Source organism: Anguilla rostrata, chromosome 16 (assembly GCF_018555375.3).
Source record: "Anguilla rostrata isolate EN2019 chromosome 16, ASM1855537v3, whole genome shotgun sequence".
Classification (NCBI taxonomy): domain Eukaryota; kingdom Metazoa; phylum Chordata; class Actinopteri; order Anguilliformes; family Anguillidae; genus Anguilla; species Anguilla rostrata.
Window position 1 is genome coordinate 8,684,939 of NC_057948.1, and position 19,712 is coordinate 8,704,650.

The following is a 19,712-nucleotide window of genomic DNA, read 5'->3' on the forward strand; positions in this document are numbered from 1 at the left end:
AAAAAGGGCCCCAGGCTGCCCATGCTAAATACAGGGTCCTCGGCTGAGATTAGATTGACCTCAAAACAATGGTCAATTCCTGCCAATTTCTTTAAGCAGAAATGAACTGTCATAAATATTTTAATTGTTATTTTTATACCTGGAGCTGTGTGACGCTCACGTTCTATATGTTTGTCCATCCACTCCTTAAGACTGATGAATGATGTCTCCATCTTAATGGTACTGGATGCTGGTTTCCATGGTGACGGCATAGGCCAACTCACAAAGATAACAGATGGCAGAGGTGACACCACAAAAACTATCACAACATTCATATATGATATTATGTTGAATGATTAAATAATATATAAATAGAAACGTACAGTACCTCCAGGCACATTGTTGGCTTGAATCAGTTTGGAACTGCAAATCGGATATTTTTGGGCAACTGTCCACACAATAATTTTACAAGTGGCCAGACAGGATTTGTATGTTTAGACTAATTACACGTTTCGTCATGAAGTGGTGACACAAGGCAGCACTATGTCACTTGACAAGTGAAGAAAAACACCAGATGTGACCAGTCAAGACGCAAGTCATAGCCAGGCAGATCCATCCATCCATCATCTATACCCGCTTATTCCTGGCCAGGGACGCGGGAGATGCTGGAGCCTATCCCAGCATGCATTGGGCGAGAGGCAGGAATACACCCTGGACAGCCCGCCAGTCCGTTGCAGGGCACACACACCATTTACTCACCATTCTCTCACACACTCATACCTAGGGGCGATTGAGACTCTCCAATTAACCTAGCCTGCATGATTTTGGACGGTGGGAGGAAGTCATGCACGGGGAGAACATGCAAACTCCACACAGAAAGGCCCAGGTCGAGATTCGAACCCGGGACCTTCTTGCTGTGAGGTGCTACCCATGGCACCACCGTGCCACCCCAGGTGCTGCATATGTAAGACATCAGGATGAAACAGGTGATTTTTGGGACAAGAGAAACAGAAATGTGTACACTTGCTTTAAATATTAAAATACAGGAAAACTGGCTTATAAAATATTTTGTTTATTTCATATTCACGTTTATGGCAGACTGCTCAATTCGCAGAGGAGTAACCGAGCATGCACAGATGATTCTAAATAGTCAAAGTGGCAGCAAATGGCAAAGGGGACAAACAGTGATGTTCCTCCACATATGGTGCACTGTACGTAATATCATTTCTAAATTCCTGCACATTACTGGCTATTTAAAAAAATATTTGAAAAGCAATATCCATTTCTAAATATCTATAATATTCATTCAAATTATTTTTTGTAGTATTAACGTGCTTTCCTGAAAATTTCCAGGAATTGCACATAAGTTTTTTTTTTTTCTTCCGAATCTAAAGAGAAAGTAATTTAAGTGCTTGACATATGTCTCGTAGAGACATGTATAACAAAGTGTGCAATTTTATTTCATTTTATTTAAGTACGCTGGCTGAGTCGGCACTTTCCAAGTCAACTTTAGTTTGTGCTCCCAACTTATTTACATTAGTGCATAAAGGTGCCTCAATTTTTCATGTTCACGCAAGATCACTTTCCCGTGAGAGATTACAGAACAGGGAGGGGAAAAAAAAAAGTTCTACGGCAGCTACAACACCGTTCTGTGCAACTCTGCCATCATTTAATCAAAGTCTAACTTACATGGGTACACTGAATCACATGACAGCACATCACCTGTATCCATAAACAAACATACTCAAACCACTTGTTCCTGGAAACCCACAGGGTTTGCTGGTTTCTGCCATTACTCAGCACTTAGGTGAAGCAGTTGGCTTCGCAGTGAACTCGCCTGTTTTCTTGGGTCTGAAATTTTAGGGGGGGGGGGGGGAGAAAAACCAGAAGACCCTGCGGCTCTCCAGGACTAGGGTTTCAGACCCCTTCCCTCAAAGTCTCATCCTTACGCCCCTGGGTCTCGCCCAGTCCCAGGCAAAAAACCAGCGGTTTCTGGGTTCACGACCCAGACATAGATAGAGTTACAGTCTGCAGGCGTGGGTTTGTATGCAGGGACGCGGTTTTTCCTGACCATGCGAAGAAATGCTGCTTTCCAGACCCTGAGTGCGTTGACCAGAGAGAGAGGATTTGAGCGAGTCATAAGCACACACATCTCCAGCTTCTCCGCACTCCTTGCTAGCTCAAAGTGGGACAGAACGTCAAACAATAAAACCGAACTGTACCAGCCCGGCACTGTCCAGGATCCGAAAATCACCATTTCCCGATCGATCGATCGATCAGGGGAAAACATCCCTGGAACTTCACACGTCAACACAGATGGACAAAAACTAAATAAATACTAGTGCAACCAGCTTAGTATCAAGCAAAAAAAAATTCTACAGTGCTTCATGAGTCCATGACCAACTTGCCAAGTGACTATTTCAGTTTCTCTGCTTAATACTTCCCTCCCCAACCCACCCCACCAACAACAAGAAATATGACAAAAACATAGATATTGATTTTTGACATAAATACCAAATACCAATTTAAATTCTTTGGATGCAAGTTTGAGGGAAAAATAGTGGCACTCATTTTTATTCCTCAATTCCCTCACGTCGGTAATTCACGAGGGAAGGAATTTGAGCTCCATATTCATAAAGGATCTCAGGTTAGGAGCGCTGAACTAGGATCAGTTTAGCATTTTAGCTCTTGATGGATAAGGTTTGGATAAGGACAGGGAAACCTGATCCGGGATCAGCTCTCCTACTCCGCATCTTGATGGTTTCTTCCCGACCCTCTTCGCCCCCTAGTGTTCAATCTCGGTAACTGCAAAATCCCCTGCCCATCCCCCAGGCACAAAGCTGATTTGTGTGTGTGTGTGTGTGTGTGTGCCTCTGTGTGTGTGTGAGTGTGTGTGTTGAATACTTTGAGTAGCTGTCATAGCCAGATATTGCCATATCATAAGCGTTAATAATCAGGTGTTTGCATCTGTGTGTGAGTTGTAGATGATTCCCCTTTGGGCAGTGGGAGAGTGGAGACTTCTGGAGGGTCATTTCTCGAAGAAAAGATGCGCTTGGGTTCGCCGGGCCTTCTCGATGCTCTCGAACGTGGGCGCCCCGTGAGGTAGATCCAAGCGCTCGTGTTCCGATACCATGATGGCCTCTGCCTCCCCTGGAACAGCACATATGCGGGTTCAACATTTATCATAAACCGTAGCTTCAACATTATCCCCCAAATTTAACGTTAGCGTGAACATGTCAATGTTCATGTAGAATGAACACCAAATTCAACATTTAGCATGAATCTAATGTTCAGTATTAAGCATCATCAGAAAACTGAACATTTAGCATGGGTTCGACATTTGGAATGAACCCCAAGTTCAGGATTTCACATTCAATAAGCATAAACCGCAACTCAAAATTACTTTACTAAAAATTAAGGATAACCTCCAGGATAATCTCCAGGTTCAACATTTGAATTCCCAATTCGGTATTTAGAAGGAACCTTAACTCAACATTTAGGATGAACACCAAGTTGAACATTTAGCTTAAACCCTAAAGCAAAAACTCCAGCTGAACCTCAAGTTGAGACTTTGTTTTACTTTCCCTTTTCACGAGAACATGATAAATCTAACTTTTATCATTTTTATATTTCAGTAAAAAATGAGGAATATGTCCACAAAAAGCTCAAACTTAAATATTTATATTTCATTATAGCAGAAAATTAAACTTTTTAAATTATTAATCGTTCATTGAAAACATCCAATTTTGTCTCCGCCTTTCGAAGCAGCAGGGCAAGGAGGCCAGACTGGGGCTTACCAGTTATCCATCAAAACCTCATATTCCCCGAACTAATAAAAACAGCAGCGGGAGCAGATGCACTCGATGTGTGAGTCATTTGTGACCCAAGGAAATCTCATTCTGATCTAGGCCGAACGGTCGTGATTAAGAGGTGACGAGAAACGCGACGCGTGACAGCTTTCGGCAGTGCTGTGAGTCCTCCATTTTGGATCTGAGAAGCCAGGAGCCGAGCCGTTTTCCACTGACCCGGCTCGCAGATCAGCTACACCGCGCGTGGTGAACAAATCACACTCCCGCGGGTTAACGAGACGTGGCGGGATGGCTGTGTGTCTTTGTGGTCCCGCCCAAGGAGACGAGACTCGGAAAGTTCTAGACCAGAGGGCTTCAAAGGCCTCACCGGGATGAGGCTCTTATCGGTTACCAAGGTTACGGCATGGGAAAGAGAGGAACAGCTTGTTACTGGCTGATGCAGGTTATTTGTACGTAGTCATTATTATGTGACACTCTTCAAAGTCAAAGTCAAAGTGTTTTTATTTGTCAAGTGCACAGTATAACACAAGGTCATACTGAGCAAAGAAATTCTTATGACATGGCAGGCAGCAACTACATAGAAGCAAGAGCAAAAATATCAAAAAATATCTAAAATATACATAATATTAAACATAATATAAAACATTAGCAGCAGTACCAGCCTCTACAGATGGGGGATATGGACAGTGAGAACAGGAGTATTAAATATTTAAATATTAAACATATAAAGCGCAGGAGTGCTGATGAATATGTGCATAAGATTGTGATAATGCACATTGAACGTATATAGGAAGTGAAGGAGCACACATAGGAGGTCATGTGATCAGTGTGATCCCTGAGATTAATGTTGCTGGTTGAGAAGCCTGATGGCCTGGGGGGAAAAAACTGTTTGTGAGTCTGGTCTACTCTTACAAAGTAGCTTGCTCTGGTTGACCTGACGGTAAGGCTGTTGTCGGTTTCTTCTCCTCCCCCCCCCCCCCCCCCAAAAAAAAACACAAGAAATAGCCAATTAAAAAGTTGCTCCCTTATCTATGCACAAATCTAAGGTGTTCTTGTTGTCTCCTCTCCTGGAAGGTTTTATTACCTCTCTGAAGAACCACCAGGGCTCAAAGCTATTCAGAGCACCAGGGGTCCAGCACTACCACGTCACAGCACAGGATCAGTACCGGCTTTGAATTTAAAGCTTTAATGCCCAACCTGTGGCGTTCATTTTGGTTCTGAAAGTCATATTCAAATTGAAAAGCTGAATTACCTCCTAATTGGGTCTTGATTGGCCTTGATTAAAAGAGGCCAAACCAACCAGCATTTTGATATTATGTCGCTTAGCTCCGCTTCAAACATAAGTTCACTTTAACTAACAGTAATTGTGAGGTTTTAAGTGAGCTAGTCCTCGCCATAAATGACCCACCCCCCAATCAGGATCAACCTCCCCAGTCCCGACAGGGTGAGGTGCCTATGACTGCTAAGGGCTGGTCACATCTTTATATTGGCGTTTTGTGCAGAATCGATATCTGGGCCCCAGTTTGCCTTATTCTCTGGCTATATATGCTGGTGCATTGTGGGATAGCTTGGGACAGACATGCAGTAGTTTGAAGATCTCTCTTTGATATAGATCTTTTGTCATTTTAGCTTGTTTAATTTGTCTTTAGATTGCTATTAATGAATTCGGCAAATGATAATTGTCATCCTAGATAATAATTACTAAATTAAATCAAATAAAATATACTTTTTAATGAAGGATCAGTTGTTTTAGCATGCAATACCACTTGTGTTCAGTACTGACAGTATGAACATTACCCAACGGCACTGATCGTTTCTGGATTCCGGAAAAGACATATTTCATAAGACTCTGCTGATTAATGCCTATTAATGCCAGATTTATTTATTTTTAAAAATATGGTTATTGGATTCCACGTCATAAACTAAATCACTATTCCTAGTAGCGCTTGATTGCTCAGTCTCAATAAAACCATCTCACAACTGGCCTAACAGCGAGGTGGCAGCGCACCAAAGGTGTGCTGTTTGGGTGCCATCCAAAACAAAAGCAACACTCAATTACCTCGCCAGTAAGAGGGCACGTTTTCGGACTGTAAAACACGCAGAGCATAACAGGCAACAGAAACGGATGCTCATTACTTTGTCCTGTCTGACTGGCTGCCAAGCCCTACACTTTAATTCAGCGAAAATCTTCTGGCGGCGCAAGAGTAATGACGCTCGACCCCTAATCGCTCATTTAGGGCACGGCTTTGCGCTTATTCAAATATCGGGAACGGTCATTTAAGTAGATTTCCGTAAATCAATTTCTGTAGGCCGATGTGTCGCGAATCAATCTTTCGACGCGCGGCTGCGTCCCCGATTCGGGTGTCGTTTAACGGAGTCTGAGCTCAGCGAGAGCCGACTCCGTCAATCAGTACCGAGGACGGGATTCTGGAGGCGAGCACCGTGACATCAAAAGTCGCTTCCTGGAAAATGCAACCGCAGCCTTAAACCTGACGCGCAAGCTGCATGTATGCAGTGTAGATTCACCCGATGCAGTAGCTGCATGTATGCAGTGTAGAGTCACCCGATGCAGTAGCTGCATGTATGCAGTGTAGATTCACCTAATGCAGTAGCTGCATGTATGCAGTGTAGATTCACACAATGCAGAAGCTGCATGTATGCAGGGTAGATTTACCTCTCTATGCGCTAGCTGCATGTATGCAGGGTAGATTCACCTGATGCAGTAGCTGCATGTATACAGGGTAGATGCACCTGATGCAGTAGCTGCATGTATGCAGGGTAGATTCACCTGATGCAGAAGCTGCATGTATGCAGAGTAGATTCACCCGATGCAGTAGCCGCATGTATGCAGTGTAGATTCACCCAATGCAGCGTTGATCTACCTCTCATGCAGTAGCTGCATGTATGCAGAGTAGATTTACCTCTGATGCGCGAGCTGCATGTATGCAGTGTAGATTTACCTTTCATGCGCTGCATTAGCGTCCCGTACGCCAGGTCTATCTGGTAGGCCAGGATAAAGCTGAGGGGAACCACTGGAGCTAAAAGCCCTGGCCTCTTTCTCTTCAGAGCTCTGAGAATAAAACATGCATACTGTTTATATGTATGTGTCTGCACCAAAATAAATACAGTAAAATTACATAACTACTTTTTCAGAGAAGATTTAAAGTACAAATGAAATACAGAATCTTCATTATATAAAATTAATTAAATACATTTGCACACTACTGGATATATATTTGGGTTTAATGTTTTTGGAAATATCAAGAGTTATGATAATTACTAGCCTCACTTGTCAGGCTCATAATCTTACAGTGCTATGAGACTGACCGAGTTGCTCATAACCTTACAGTGCTATGAGCCTGACAAAGTTGCTTATAACCTTACAGTGCTATGAGCCTGACCAAGTTGCTCATAACTTAATAGTGGTATGAGCCTGATCAGGCAGACATTTAGATGTGTGATAAGTCTCATCACAAGTTCAGGGCATGTGATTTGCTAAATAAACCAATGGTAAGTTACTTCAGACAAATCACAAACCTGCATAGGAAGAGTTTCAATTGGAGGCCATCTCAACCAATGACCTACACCAACAGATTGCAGGATAAATCTCAGCAGAATCAATCAGATTGCAGAAAACTGGAAATTCCCGAGCATCCAGAAAGGGAAGTAGCAGTTTAATCGGATTAGTTTCACACCAAAAATTCTGCAATCTGATTGGTTTGAGAAAGAAAGTTTTATCCAGCACAGAGTTGCATAGTATGTATCTGGTAGGGCTGGGCGATATACCCACAATGATACTGATCGAATGCAATAACAGTCTTTGCCACCGTATGGCACATTACGTTTCTTTTATACCTGATGCGGTAGCATACAACCACGCTTCAGAGACCGCATGAAATGCTTCCAGAAAAACAATTTAATGACTCATCTATTGGGTATTGATAAGACAGCCAATCAGCAGCAAGGTCATAGAGCTTCCACGTGATCATACAATATGTTTTTATCAATCATATGCATAGCTGCAAGGTCTTGCTGCTGATTGGGTGGCTTATGGACACCCAATACATAACAGTGGTGATGGTCTTTTTTCTGGAGGCGTTTCACACAGCCACTGAAACCTGGTTGTTTACAACCGCATCAGGCGTAATTAAAGAGGAAAAGGCGAAAAGAAAAGCAATACACCACATGGCGGCGACAACCGTAACTGCATTTGATAATTATTGTTGCTGTATATCGGCCAACCCTTGTACGTGGGTTTACTGACACATCTGCAGAGAATTTTTGGTCTTGACTGAAGCCTCACCAACACAGAAACATGATTCCTCAGGAGTAACTGGCCGTTTGTTTACCAGTAAAGCAAATCTCTAGAAGGTTAATTATTTTACAACGGAGTCAATATGGTCAGGCTCACAGTACCATACGTTTGACCTGCTCATTGTAACAGAACCATGTGGGGTCTGACAACTCAGGCCTGTGTCTAGATCGACTCTACCCTGCAGTGAGCCCCAGGGTTGCCAGACTGAATGATGCACCATTCCTACCCAGCAGTGAGTCCCAGGGTTGCCAGACTGAAGAATGCACCGTAGTAGTTGAGGACTTCCCTGGACCATGCGATCTGCATAGCCATCTGCCGCTCCCTCATCTGGTTCTGCATCTGAATCTGGCGCTCCAACTGAGTACCCAACAGAGTGAATGACTTCAAAATGCAGGACAACGGAAAGAGGATCCACACAAGTGCAAACTAATAACTGCTGGGTTTTGTAGTTTTCTTCCGAGCAAGCAGCAAACTTAAGCACTGGAAACCAAGTGTGCGGACTCTGTAGCCAATTAGCAACTTATGTTAATTACTTCAGTGCTGAACCTGAAAAATCACATCAAAAACTGCAGCTTTCCAGGACTGAAGTTTCAGAAGTGCTATAGCATGCTTCACGTCCTTTACGCTCATCTCTGTATTGTTGATCTTTGCTGTTATTTTATTGTATGTTCTGGTGAACAGAGGACAGTCACAGTCAGATACTGAGTTCTGTTTCAGTCATAAACTATTAAGCTTCAAACAGGACTGGCTCAGAAAACAGAATTAAGGAAAGCAGCATACAGCATGCAGACCACAGTAATTACAGTTCCGCGCTAATTAGCTTTCATGTCTGTGGCAACCCCTTTGAGTTAAGTAGCCGTATGATCCATGACATAAGAGCACTTTTCTCCGATGAAGGCAATATGCTGGAATATGAGTCTTTCAGTTGGCTGCTGATGATCTTTCACAAAGGTTTAAACACTTTTTCTGAAAATTCCCGACGAAAAAGAGACAAATCTAACCTGGAGTCGTGAGTTGAGGACCATGAATTCCTGTTGCTTCTTCAGGCTCTGATCCATGGACTTAGACATAAGGAACCCCATTGCGCTGAAGGTAAATTTAAAACACAAACACATCAGTATATGAATATCAGTGTGGCTTATTAATTACAAAACCACAGTAATATGCGATTTGTTATGACAAGTATGATGTAATACACAGCATAATAATCTTATAAACAGTATATGAAGGAACTGGGCCACACGCAGGACAGAACAGTGCCTCAGGACAACAGTACCCTTCGTTTTCAAAGGGTGCAGATCTCTTGTGTCCAGGCAATGCGGCTCTAAATGGATCACAGTGCTTTACTGTCTATGTAGTATTCTATAACCGAGAAATTGTTCTCCGTAAAATGGATTTGATACTGTGCGCCTATTAAAGCGTCACGGCGATATGTACAGTACAACACTTCGAAAGGTGGTCTCCTGGCAATTGCAGCTGGTTTGCTTTCTGAGTACAGAGTTAAGCATTCCATCACAGAGAAAAGTATGTATACCGTCTGCAGAACTACGGAAATATCAAGGTCGTGAGAAGAACACAAACAAAATGCGGTTTGCCTCAAAAGTTCCTTTACCGATTAAAAAGATGATTATGATGATTAACCTGTCTCGGTGATTAACTATCAGCAGACACATACATACACACAGAAGACAGACGAAGCAATCTCACAAAGTAGAACTTCTATAAAATCAGGCAGATCAAGTTACAGCCAATAACTCAATAGGAATTCGGAAATTTAAATACATATATTCTGAGTTTTCCAAAAACGAAATGTTAAGGAACACGGGTCAACAGCAGCTGGTATAAAAACCGTGTAGTTTTAAAAGTATGTAGTATTAAAATCAGTGAGCCGTCCAAAACTACGCTGGAAAAAAGACGCCACTAGTGACTAGTCTACTGTTCATACTTGTACGGAATTGTCGTGGGGGTTAGCTTCGGATTACGAAATGACTGGGGGGGGGAGGCTGTGATATACAAGAGTATGTTTTAGATTTACATTAAATCTGAGTGTTGCGACCTCTTTCACACAGTTTGTAAAGATGTCAATATCTACCGTTTCAAAATCATATTATTATTAGCCAACTGTCCTTGTCTGTAACTCACTGCTGCCATTGTTTAGAATAACGTACACGTTGTTTTATTAAAATCACCCCGGTGTGTCTGGTCTTCTTGTTAAATGTAGGTGTCGGGTCGTGTGTACAAGTCTGTGACCACACACAAGACCGTATTGTATTGACGTAGTTCACTCAACCTCAGACCAGACTGGCAGCTGTGGCACTGTTGCATTACATTTCATGTTGTTAGCATGCAAACAAACCAATGCTAAATGGCGCAAGCCTCGGTTTAGCTTGGTACTTTAAAATGCTATATTACTCTGTAAATGACTGGTCTGAGCAAGCTGGCTATTAAATGGTCATGCAAACTCGTTCTCCAGTTTATAAAGTAGCTTGTTAACCAAGTTAGCTATGATGTTGCCTTGGTATAATATGGCTACAATGAAACGTGCAAAGTTGCGAGCTCGAGGGAGTTTTGGTAGATCCAGTAAATGGGTTAGTACGATTGCGATTCGTCAAAGAACCAGTTAGCATTAGCAAACATGTAAGTTATTTTGCGATAACGTTTTATCGACCCTTAACAAGGGGTAGCTAGCTAGCTCACTTATTTCAAACGGTAGAACGAAGTGGAAAGGCTAGCCAGCTAGATGCGTTAGTGCAATCCTACCTTTTTTCTTTGATTTCTGAAGCTATCTAAACGGAATTGATTCCCAAGGAGTAAAGTGAAATAAAATCTATAGAGTGAGATGATAGAGTGAAACAAGACGCTGTCAAGTTCAGCAGGTCAAGCGGTGAAAAGCATGCCAGCGCCTGTACTCCATGCCACCCAATGAACTACAGTTCAGTGGTGCCGCCCAAGTGACGCGTCCATCTCCGCCTGTCATTGGTCCGCGACAGAGTTTTGGAAACGTCACCGCAAAGGCCAATAATTTCAGTCTGGCCATAAGTAAAATAATTTAAAGTAATTTCAAAGAAAATTTAAAGCCGTTTATGTCGAAGCCGTTTTAATGTTAAGCGAATACACAAAAGAAAATACCAGTCATTGTTTTTTTTTTTTTGGTTTTTTTTCGAGAGAGCTTCTTATTAACTGAATGAAGCTTCAGTAACAGAACTAGGACCCTGAAGTTCAACGCAGGTCAAACGGGCAGACTAGCCTACCTAGAGCAGGCAAGCGTAGATGTCTGCTCAAAGTTTAGAAAGTGAAACTAATGTACTAGGGGAATTAAAGGGCCAGGACCAGGTAATATAATATATAATATAATATAATATAATCGGACTGATACAGTGTCAAAATCATACTACGTATTTGGACACATAACCAGTCAAATATTATGCTATATGATTATGCAAATATTATATTATGATTTTAGGCGTTTGCCCCATTTTTTCAGAAAAATTCAGGGAACATTTTTAGTGATATTTTTTGCTGTTATTTTTGCTATTCTCAGTAGTAGCCATTGTCGAATTTGTTTGTTTGTTTGTTCAATAGTTGCTGCTCACATTTATGCTGGAACATCATGAATCAAACTGAATATGTTCTGAGGGAACTGAAGCCTGGCAACAGGAAGAATGTATGAAAAAAATGAGCGTCCATCCATTTTAGAGAAAAGCTTTAAGCCTAAAATTTAGTTTTAAAAAAAGAGAAATTGTTACATGGTTGTTCAAGACAGGACGTGTACATACCATTATTTAATGAGGGATAATATTTTGCTACATACCAAAACTGGTGTTTCATACAGCATTGTAAAAGGATGACTGATAGTTCATTACTCCTGGGACTCAAACTATGGGATTGTGCTTAAAGAGTCCCCAATTTGGCCATTAAAAACACATTTTCACACACAAAAAGTTTACTGACCTACAGTTCTTTAAACATTAATAAAAGCCAAGTTCCAGCTGCTGAGTTATGTTACTGCCGGTCTGCTGTATCGTTTTTTAAAATACTTTTCCGGGTGAGTCTGCGTATGTCTTCACTTAAGTTTGCGAAGAATAGATTTTGAGAAAAGCCTAATCATTTAGCAGTTAGTCCACCAGTTAATCCACCAGCATGCCCCTTGTCGGTACCTGTACATAAAAGGCCTTTATCTGTGCATGCCTGTGTATGAAAAAAAAGGCCCAAAAATCTAAGAAATGTCCAGAGACACTAGCTACAGCAATGTATCCCTATGAGTCTGCAAGTCAGCGTACCCTTTCCTGTAGCTTCATCTGTCAGTGTAATGAGCCTGACCAAGTTAACCTTACAGCACTATGAGCCTGACCAGGTTAACCTTACAGTACTGTGAGTCCAGGTTGACACTGACGTGAGATCTGTCCACTCAGTTGTACTTTGCCAATATGCCAGTGGTGAATTACGTCTGCCAAATCATTACATCATTTGGTGATGCTCCAGTTTGAAATGGCACAGCAAGTGAGGTCATCCATTGATCTTTAACAGAATTCTCTCAGAAACTTGTTAGAACCAATCAGATTAATCAAAAGTGAAAAAGAAAGCGCACGCCTTGTTTAAGCCAGGTACAGACCAGAAGGACATGCAAGTAAAACTCTAAAAGAAAGAAGGGTCGCACACTCTGTTAACTCCAATGCAGATTTTTATCTCCAACATTTCGGCAGCAAAAGCCCTGACGAAGGCAGCTTTCTGCCGAAACATTAGAGATAAAAGTCTGCATTGGAGTAAACAGAGTGTGCAACCATTCTTTCTTTTTAAGAACCAATCAGATTGCCAGAAACCAATCTTACAAGCTTCTTTTTCCGGATGCTGTCTGGAGAGATCATCTGAGGTCAAGACGACCTTGTGTGGAGAGAGAAATATTCCCAAATGTATCAGCAGATGGCGTTGTCTACCACATACACACTATATTTTAATGCTACATTTTGGCTAAACTGGAAATCAAATAATATAATCATTCATGAAACAACTGTATATTATTATAATTATTATTGTTGTTGTTGTCGCTGTTTTGCTGTTGTTGTTGAAAATTAAATAATAATAATAATAATAATAATAATAATTGGCATTTCCTGGTAAAAAAAAATATGTTGAAGCCAAGAAAAAGGTTAAGTAACGCTGTGCTTAACCTTTTCGGATGATGGTGAGGCAACTGCTTGTTCAGTGAATCAAAAAGCACTGAAGCTTACAGTGACAACAGCTAAAAAAACACGAAGAACAGAAATCCAACTGGCGCGCATCCTTATTTGTGAAATCTTTATGAGCTCTCATTCTTCTTAATGATGATCTTCTCAAGAACAGTTGACTTTGGTAAGCCTAAGGTTTGGCCTATGTCTCTGATTGTTTACTTTTGTATTTCTCAGCCTCATGATGGCTTCCTTGACTTTCATTGGCACTCTGGTCCTCATGTTGACAAACACCAAGAACAGACTCCGAAGCAAATCAAAAGTCTAGAATCAAGACTAGACACCGAAACCTCTCTTTTGCCTGCACCAAGGAAGTAATTTAACACACCTGACTCATCAGAAACTCCTGTGAAGCCATTTGTCCCAAACATTATAGCGCCCTTGCTCTTAATTGGGGGACTATGCATAAATAATGTACTATAATTGCTTAATGGTAATGTACAATAATATCCCTTAATTAGAGGTGTAACTCTGCACTTTGACCACATGTGAATTGTTTGATTTCAATTTTAAACTTATGGAGTACAGAGTCAAATCAATTAAAAATATGTCTTTGTCCAAAACAAAGACATACTTATGGAGCTCACTATATTGTTTTTTCCTCTGGTTTATTCACAGGTGATGTGCTGGAAGGGGCGTGGCCTGTGATTGGAAGCACCTGTCCTGGCGGTCCGGGGTACGTGGTGCCATAACCAATCAGATTAAAGATCCAAAGTGTATACGGTCTCCGATTTCAATTTTTTTCCCCATTCAGTTAAGGAGGAGTTGATAATTATTGCTGTGTGTGGATTTCCAAAATATACGAGCGATATAAATTTAACGAATACTGTTTAAAAATAGAAAAAAGGCCCACAAGCAATTGATTGTGGGAGTGGGGAGCGATGCCCTGCGACATATCGGAGGATGTGTGCCTTTACCAATTGTTTATTGGTCCTTATTTTTTTTCCATTTGTTACTGTAATCCTTTTTGCTTATATTGTTAATAAATTGCTATTCCTTTTATATGATATGTTGTAGCTGTGACCGATCTGCCGTGACAATATTTAGCGATTTAACATTTAACAGAAATGTTTAATAAATTATGTATATTGCAATATATCTGAACGCAGCTATAATTAGCTCATTTTCTCATGTAATGTTATTAATATCATGTGTCAAAATATCTAAAATAAAGACATGCAGGTAGGCTAATTGGAGACTCTAAATTTCCCATAGGAATGAGTGTGTGAGTGAATGGTGAGTGAATGGTGTGTGTGAACTGCGATAGATTGGCGGCCTGTCCAGGCTGTATTTCTGCCTCTCGCCCAATGCATGCTGGGATAGGCTCCAGCACCCGTGACCCTGCCCAGGATAAGTGGGTATAGATAATGGATAGATTTTGTATTAATATATTGCATTATTTTCCATTTCAGTAAGGGTATAGCTGCAATGCAGAGTTCGTGTAAATGCACATATAAACATATATGATATATAAACATATGAACATACAAATATAGCTAATTATATGACAGTGTACCGGTAGTTGTAATAATAACAGCAATGCATATAGTGTAATGATAGTGTACTGACTGGCGTAATATCTATAGTGTGGGTGAATAGCAGTGTAATGATAGTACTTTGTAATGGGAGAGAAAGCTGTATAAACTACTCAGATTTTCATTTTAATATTGTTTATGTATCAGTTTTTATTAATTTATGCATTTGTTTGTTTCATTTTGTTCCATTTTCTTTGCCTACAGTTACAAGCTCAGCGTAAGGAAAAAGTTTAATATTTCCCCAAAGTTTGGGGTGATGGGGGTCGGGGTGGGAGTGGTTTGACTTCTCTGCGGATCGTTCATTGGCTGGCCATGACATTCTCGGATGAGTCGTGCAGAAGCGCACATCACCTCATTGTTCAAAGAGCTGATTGGGCACGTGTAATGAGGACATATATGACCCGCTATCAAGCCAGGTGAAATTCAATGGAGAAAGCAAATAAACAGCCTTATCAAAAGACATGTCATTGATTTCTTATTAGAGATTAGACAAAGTCCATATAACAATTGTAACAATTGCCACGTGTTCGAAAGTAAAGGCCACTGATTTTATTATCGCTTTTTTATATCTAGCTTTAGTGGTGCTTTTCTAGCCATCTTCAAAGAAACTTCTGCAAGATGTTTCAACTAAATAATATACAGACGGGTGACAAATTAAAGGGAAAACCAAAAAAAAAGTGTCTTTGCAAGGTGTAGGGCCACCGCAGGCTGCCACAACAGCTTCAATGCGACTTGACACAGATTCTACAAATCTCTACTGGACGGATGGAACACCATTCTTCCAAAAGATATTCCCTCATTTTGTGCTTTGATGATGGTAGCGGAGAACATGTCGGTCCAGATCTCCCATAGATGTTCAATTGGGTTGAGCTCTGGTGACTGCAAAGGCTATAGTATGTGATTCACATGATTTTCATACTCATGAAACCATTCCATCACCCCTCATGCCCTGTGGATTGTCATCCTAGAAGAGATCACTCCTATCACAAAATAAATGTTTCATCATAGGATAAAAGTGATCACTCAGTATAACTTTGTATTGATTTGCAGTGAACTTTCCCTCTAAGGGGACATGTGGACCCAAACCATGCCAGGAAAATGCCCTCCACAGCATAACAGAGCCACCAGACCCCCTCAATGTAGAGGTCAAGCATTCAGGCCTGTACTGTTCTCTTGGTGTATGCCACACATATATCAAAATAAATGATAAAATACTGCTTCTGAAACATTATTTTGTATTTAGAAAATATAAAAATATGTTTATAGTTGTGAAGGCCATAGCACTAGACCATTTTTTCATATTTTAATTTCATTTCCATTTGAACTTTTTTCTTGTTAACTTCCAGTTAGTTTTCCATATAAATATTTGTCAATCCAGGTGAAATGAAAGAGTCTTTTTGCTAAAAACGGAAAAGCAAGTGCATCAAAAAGGGGATCCTGCCATATGTAAGCTACTACATGTTGAACATCACAACAACCCAACTTAATAAAGTAAATTTATGAACATTCATTTTGGGGTCGCATCAGAAAAAAGTTTAGGAACCCCTGCTCTATACTCCTCATCTCTGGTCTCCCCTACATGACCCCTACATGACCTCTCTCTCACCCAGGGCGACACAACCATGGAACCTCAGAGTGACGCGCTGATGTACTGTGATTTCAGACGGCTACAGAGCTGTGAGGTTGTACCACGACTGCAGACGGCTGCGCAGCTGTGAGGTTGTACCATGGCTGCAGACGGCTGCGCAGCTGTGAGGTCGTACCACGGCTGCAGACGGCTGCGTAGCTGTGAGGTCGTACCACGACTGCAGACAGCTGCGCAGCTGTGAGGTCGTACCACGGCTGCAGACGGCTGCGCAGCTGTGAGGTCGTACCACAGCTGCAGATGGCTGCGCAGTTGTGAGGTCGTACCACGGCTGCAGACGACTGCGCAGCTGTGAGGTCGTACCACGGCTGCGTGGCACCTGGTAAACTCAGGAATCCTGTTTCTGTCGGCCTCCGGGCAGTGCATTTTCCAGAACACCCTGGGATCTTCACTCTTCACATTCACTGGCGGTGTAGTATAGCAGTTTGGGAGCTGGGTTCTTAACCCACAGGCTACAGGTGTGCTTCCCAGTTAGAGCAGTGTGCCTGTGCTCTTTAGCAAGGCACTTAACCCAAATTTCTTCAGCCAAAATACAGCTGCATACAATGGGTGGAGTCCCTCTGTATCTCCTAAATGCAAAATACTGTGTGCATACCCCTTTACATAAAATGGGATAGATTACCCAGATATCCTCCTAAGACCCGACAATTAATTTTTGTCCCCAGTAGGAGGACCATATATTCTATGCTGAAACCTGCACTACAAAGGATACTCCTAAACTAAATTATATTTTTGAAACTTCAACACATTTTATTTCATCCAAGGCACTCGTATTTTGTCAACAATGCTGAAACACTTCTGCCAGTAGGATATAAAAACCTGGGCTGATTCCAACCAGAAGCAACAGTGCCACATCACTTTTTGAAAGCTCACTGCATGTGCACTGGAATTTGAGAATCCGAAACAGAGTTTGCACCGATCTGCTGCAGATCATGCTGACCGCGCTGCGCGCTCCTTAAATCACCTCTGGGTTAATGATAAAACGCAACGTATTTACTTTTTTATAAGGGCAATCTGTCCGTTGCCATAACAACCGGTTCAGCACTCTGGCACCTGCAAGTCTTTAATGTCTTGCATGGTGAGTCACAGAGAAATTAACTTCAATGCCTCGCAGGCAACAAAAAAAAAGACGCTGCCCTTCTGAAATGAAAAGGTACTTAAAATAATAATAGATGTGCGCATGGAGGATTTGGCCAGATCAACCGTGAGGGGGCTCCAGAAAAACAAGTATGGGCTGGTTGTCCTTTCACGCGCGAACTTCCTGCCTCCTCACGATCAAAGGGCTCTCTTTCCCACGCCAGGATGTGAGCGTTTATCCTCCGGCTCAGGTTTTACATTATCGTATTCTGCCGGAGTGAAGTCAGACCACAGCTCCTGTAAACCCACCACATTTTCAGTCCTGTATTCTTAACAGTGAAAGCATGGCGAGTGATCGCCTTGCTGTGCGTGTTCATGTGCTCATGTTTGAATAGGGCTGATCCTTAACTGCCGATATGCACAGTTGACCACCAATTCGTTTAAATATTTAACATCCAGAATGCAGAAATATGAGAGACTAAGACTGTGTCTGCTATGCCTCTCCCCCTCTGTTTATTCGCCTTGAGCAAGATACTTAACTCAAACTGCTTCTGTAAATATATCCAGCTGTATAAACGGGCTGAATGTAAAAATGTGATCTGTGTAAGTCACCCTGAATAAGAGTATCTGCCAAACGCTGAAATGCCACATCCTCTTCACAGATTTTATTTTTTCTGACAAACTTCCTCTTTATAGTGAAGACTTTTAATTAAAAACATTAATAGGATGAAGAAGGAATGGAGAGAGGGGCAGCAGGAGAGGAATAGAGAAGAAAGGGGGAGGAGGTTTTGCTTGTAGGGCAGAAGAACATAAAGCTGTCCGGTATGTGCGAATGCAGGCCAGTGAGCTTCACACAACTGTAGATCATTTCGCAGAAATCTGCCTCTTATCAGACCCCAAAATAACAACAGACTTCACTGTGCTGACAGGGAGTCAGCAGCTGCGATAAAGAGACAGGGCTCAGTTGCAAAAAATCTAACTGGATCAGCATTACGTGAACCTTGGGTTCTCCGTAATACAATGTAATCGTGCTTTGTATCGTTGGAAAGCCGATGTGACCTGGTGTTTTGCTTTGATCTTTGAGTATACAAGGGGAGTGGTTCCAGGAAGGTCATCAACACGGTCTCCCAGGCATCATACGTGTACAGCCATCTCACCACAAACACATTTTGCACCATTGTCTATTGCCATTATTAACATACTGTACAATAAACTGCATTCAATTTAACCTGGAATTCCTCTTTGATTCTTACCACTGCACACCCAGGATATCTGCAACCAGTAGTCACTTGCTTATACACTAGTGTTGTAGCAGGACACACAATTGCATTTATGCAGGCTACACGAGCCAAAGACACGTCCGCATCTACCAGGATAGATAGCTATCCGCACAGAGCCACACTACGAGGTGGAAAGCAGTCTCCTGCTTCTGTGCATTACTGTTAGCACAGAGAAATGGTAAGAACATTATTTTTGGAGTCAGATAATGGAGATAACATTAAATGCATCCTCCTCCAGTAGCACTGGGCCAGATTACACATGTTCCTTGGCCACTCATATACGTCCGCTGTTTGGTGGATCTGAGAGGTTTCTTAATGTTGGTGACCTCGATGCTGTTTGGTGTATCTGAGAGGTTTCTTACACAACGCTCATTGTATTCAGTGCTTTATTGAATTCAATGAATATTTTCACAATCAAACTTTTTGCATATAATATGCTGAAGGACTTTATAATTTTTAAATTGGCTGAATTAATATCATACTACTATTATTTCATCCCTCCAAACAAAACCAAAACATCCTGATTACCACGTTTTTCTCACACACTTTTAAACAGACCTAAGAATATTATGTCATCACTCCGTAGAGCCAATATGTGCTCTGGCAGCTCTTGGAGATGGGATTTTAAAAAATTACAAAAAAAATACAAAGTACAGTACCTCCCAAGTAAATGTATATGTGAACTGCAATCAAACTGGAGATGTAGATCATACGCATGACTACAAGCCTAACCAGGTTAACCTTACAGTGCTATGAGTCTGACCAGGTTAACCTTACAGTACTATGAGTCTGACCAGGTTAACCTTATAGTACTATGAGTCTGACCAGGTTAACCTTACAGTACTAT

At 41.6% G+C, this 19,712-nt stretch overlaps 1 protein-coding gene across 1 annotated transcript; it reads right to left on the reverse strand.

The window, feature by feature from the left end:
• Window positions 1–1,035: 1,035 nt before the first annotated feature.
• Window positions 1,036–11,050, reverse strand: plgrkt (plasminogen receptor, C-terminal lysine transmembrane protein). The gene is made up of 5 exons (XM_064312539.1): window positions 10,864–11,050; window positions 9,105–9,189; window positions 8,330–8,460; window positions 6,749–6,858; window positions 1,036–3,129 (listed from the first exon to the last, which is right to left on the reverse strand). The coding sequence occupies exons 2-5, from the start codon at window positions 9,183–9,185 to the stop codon at window positions 3,008–3,010; spliced, it is 444 nt and encodes a 147-aa protein (XP_064168609.1). The 5' UTR covers window positions 9,186–9,189; window positions 10,864–11,050; the 3' UTR covers window positions 1,036–3,007.
• Window positions 11,051–19,712: the final 8,662 nt, after the last annotated feature.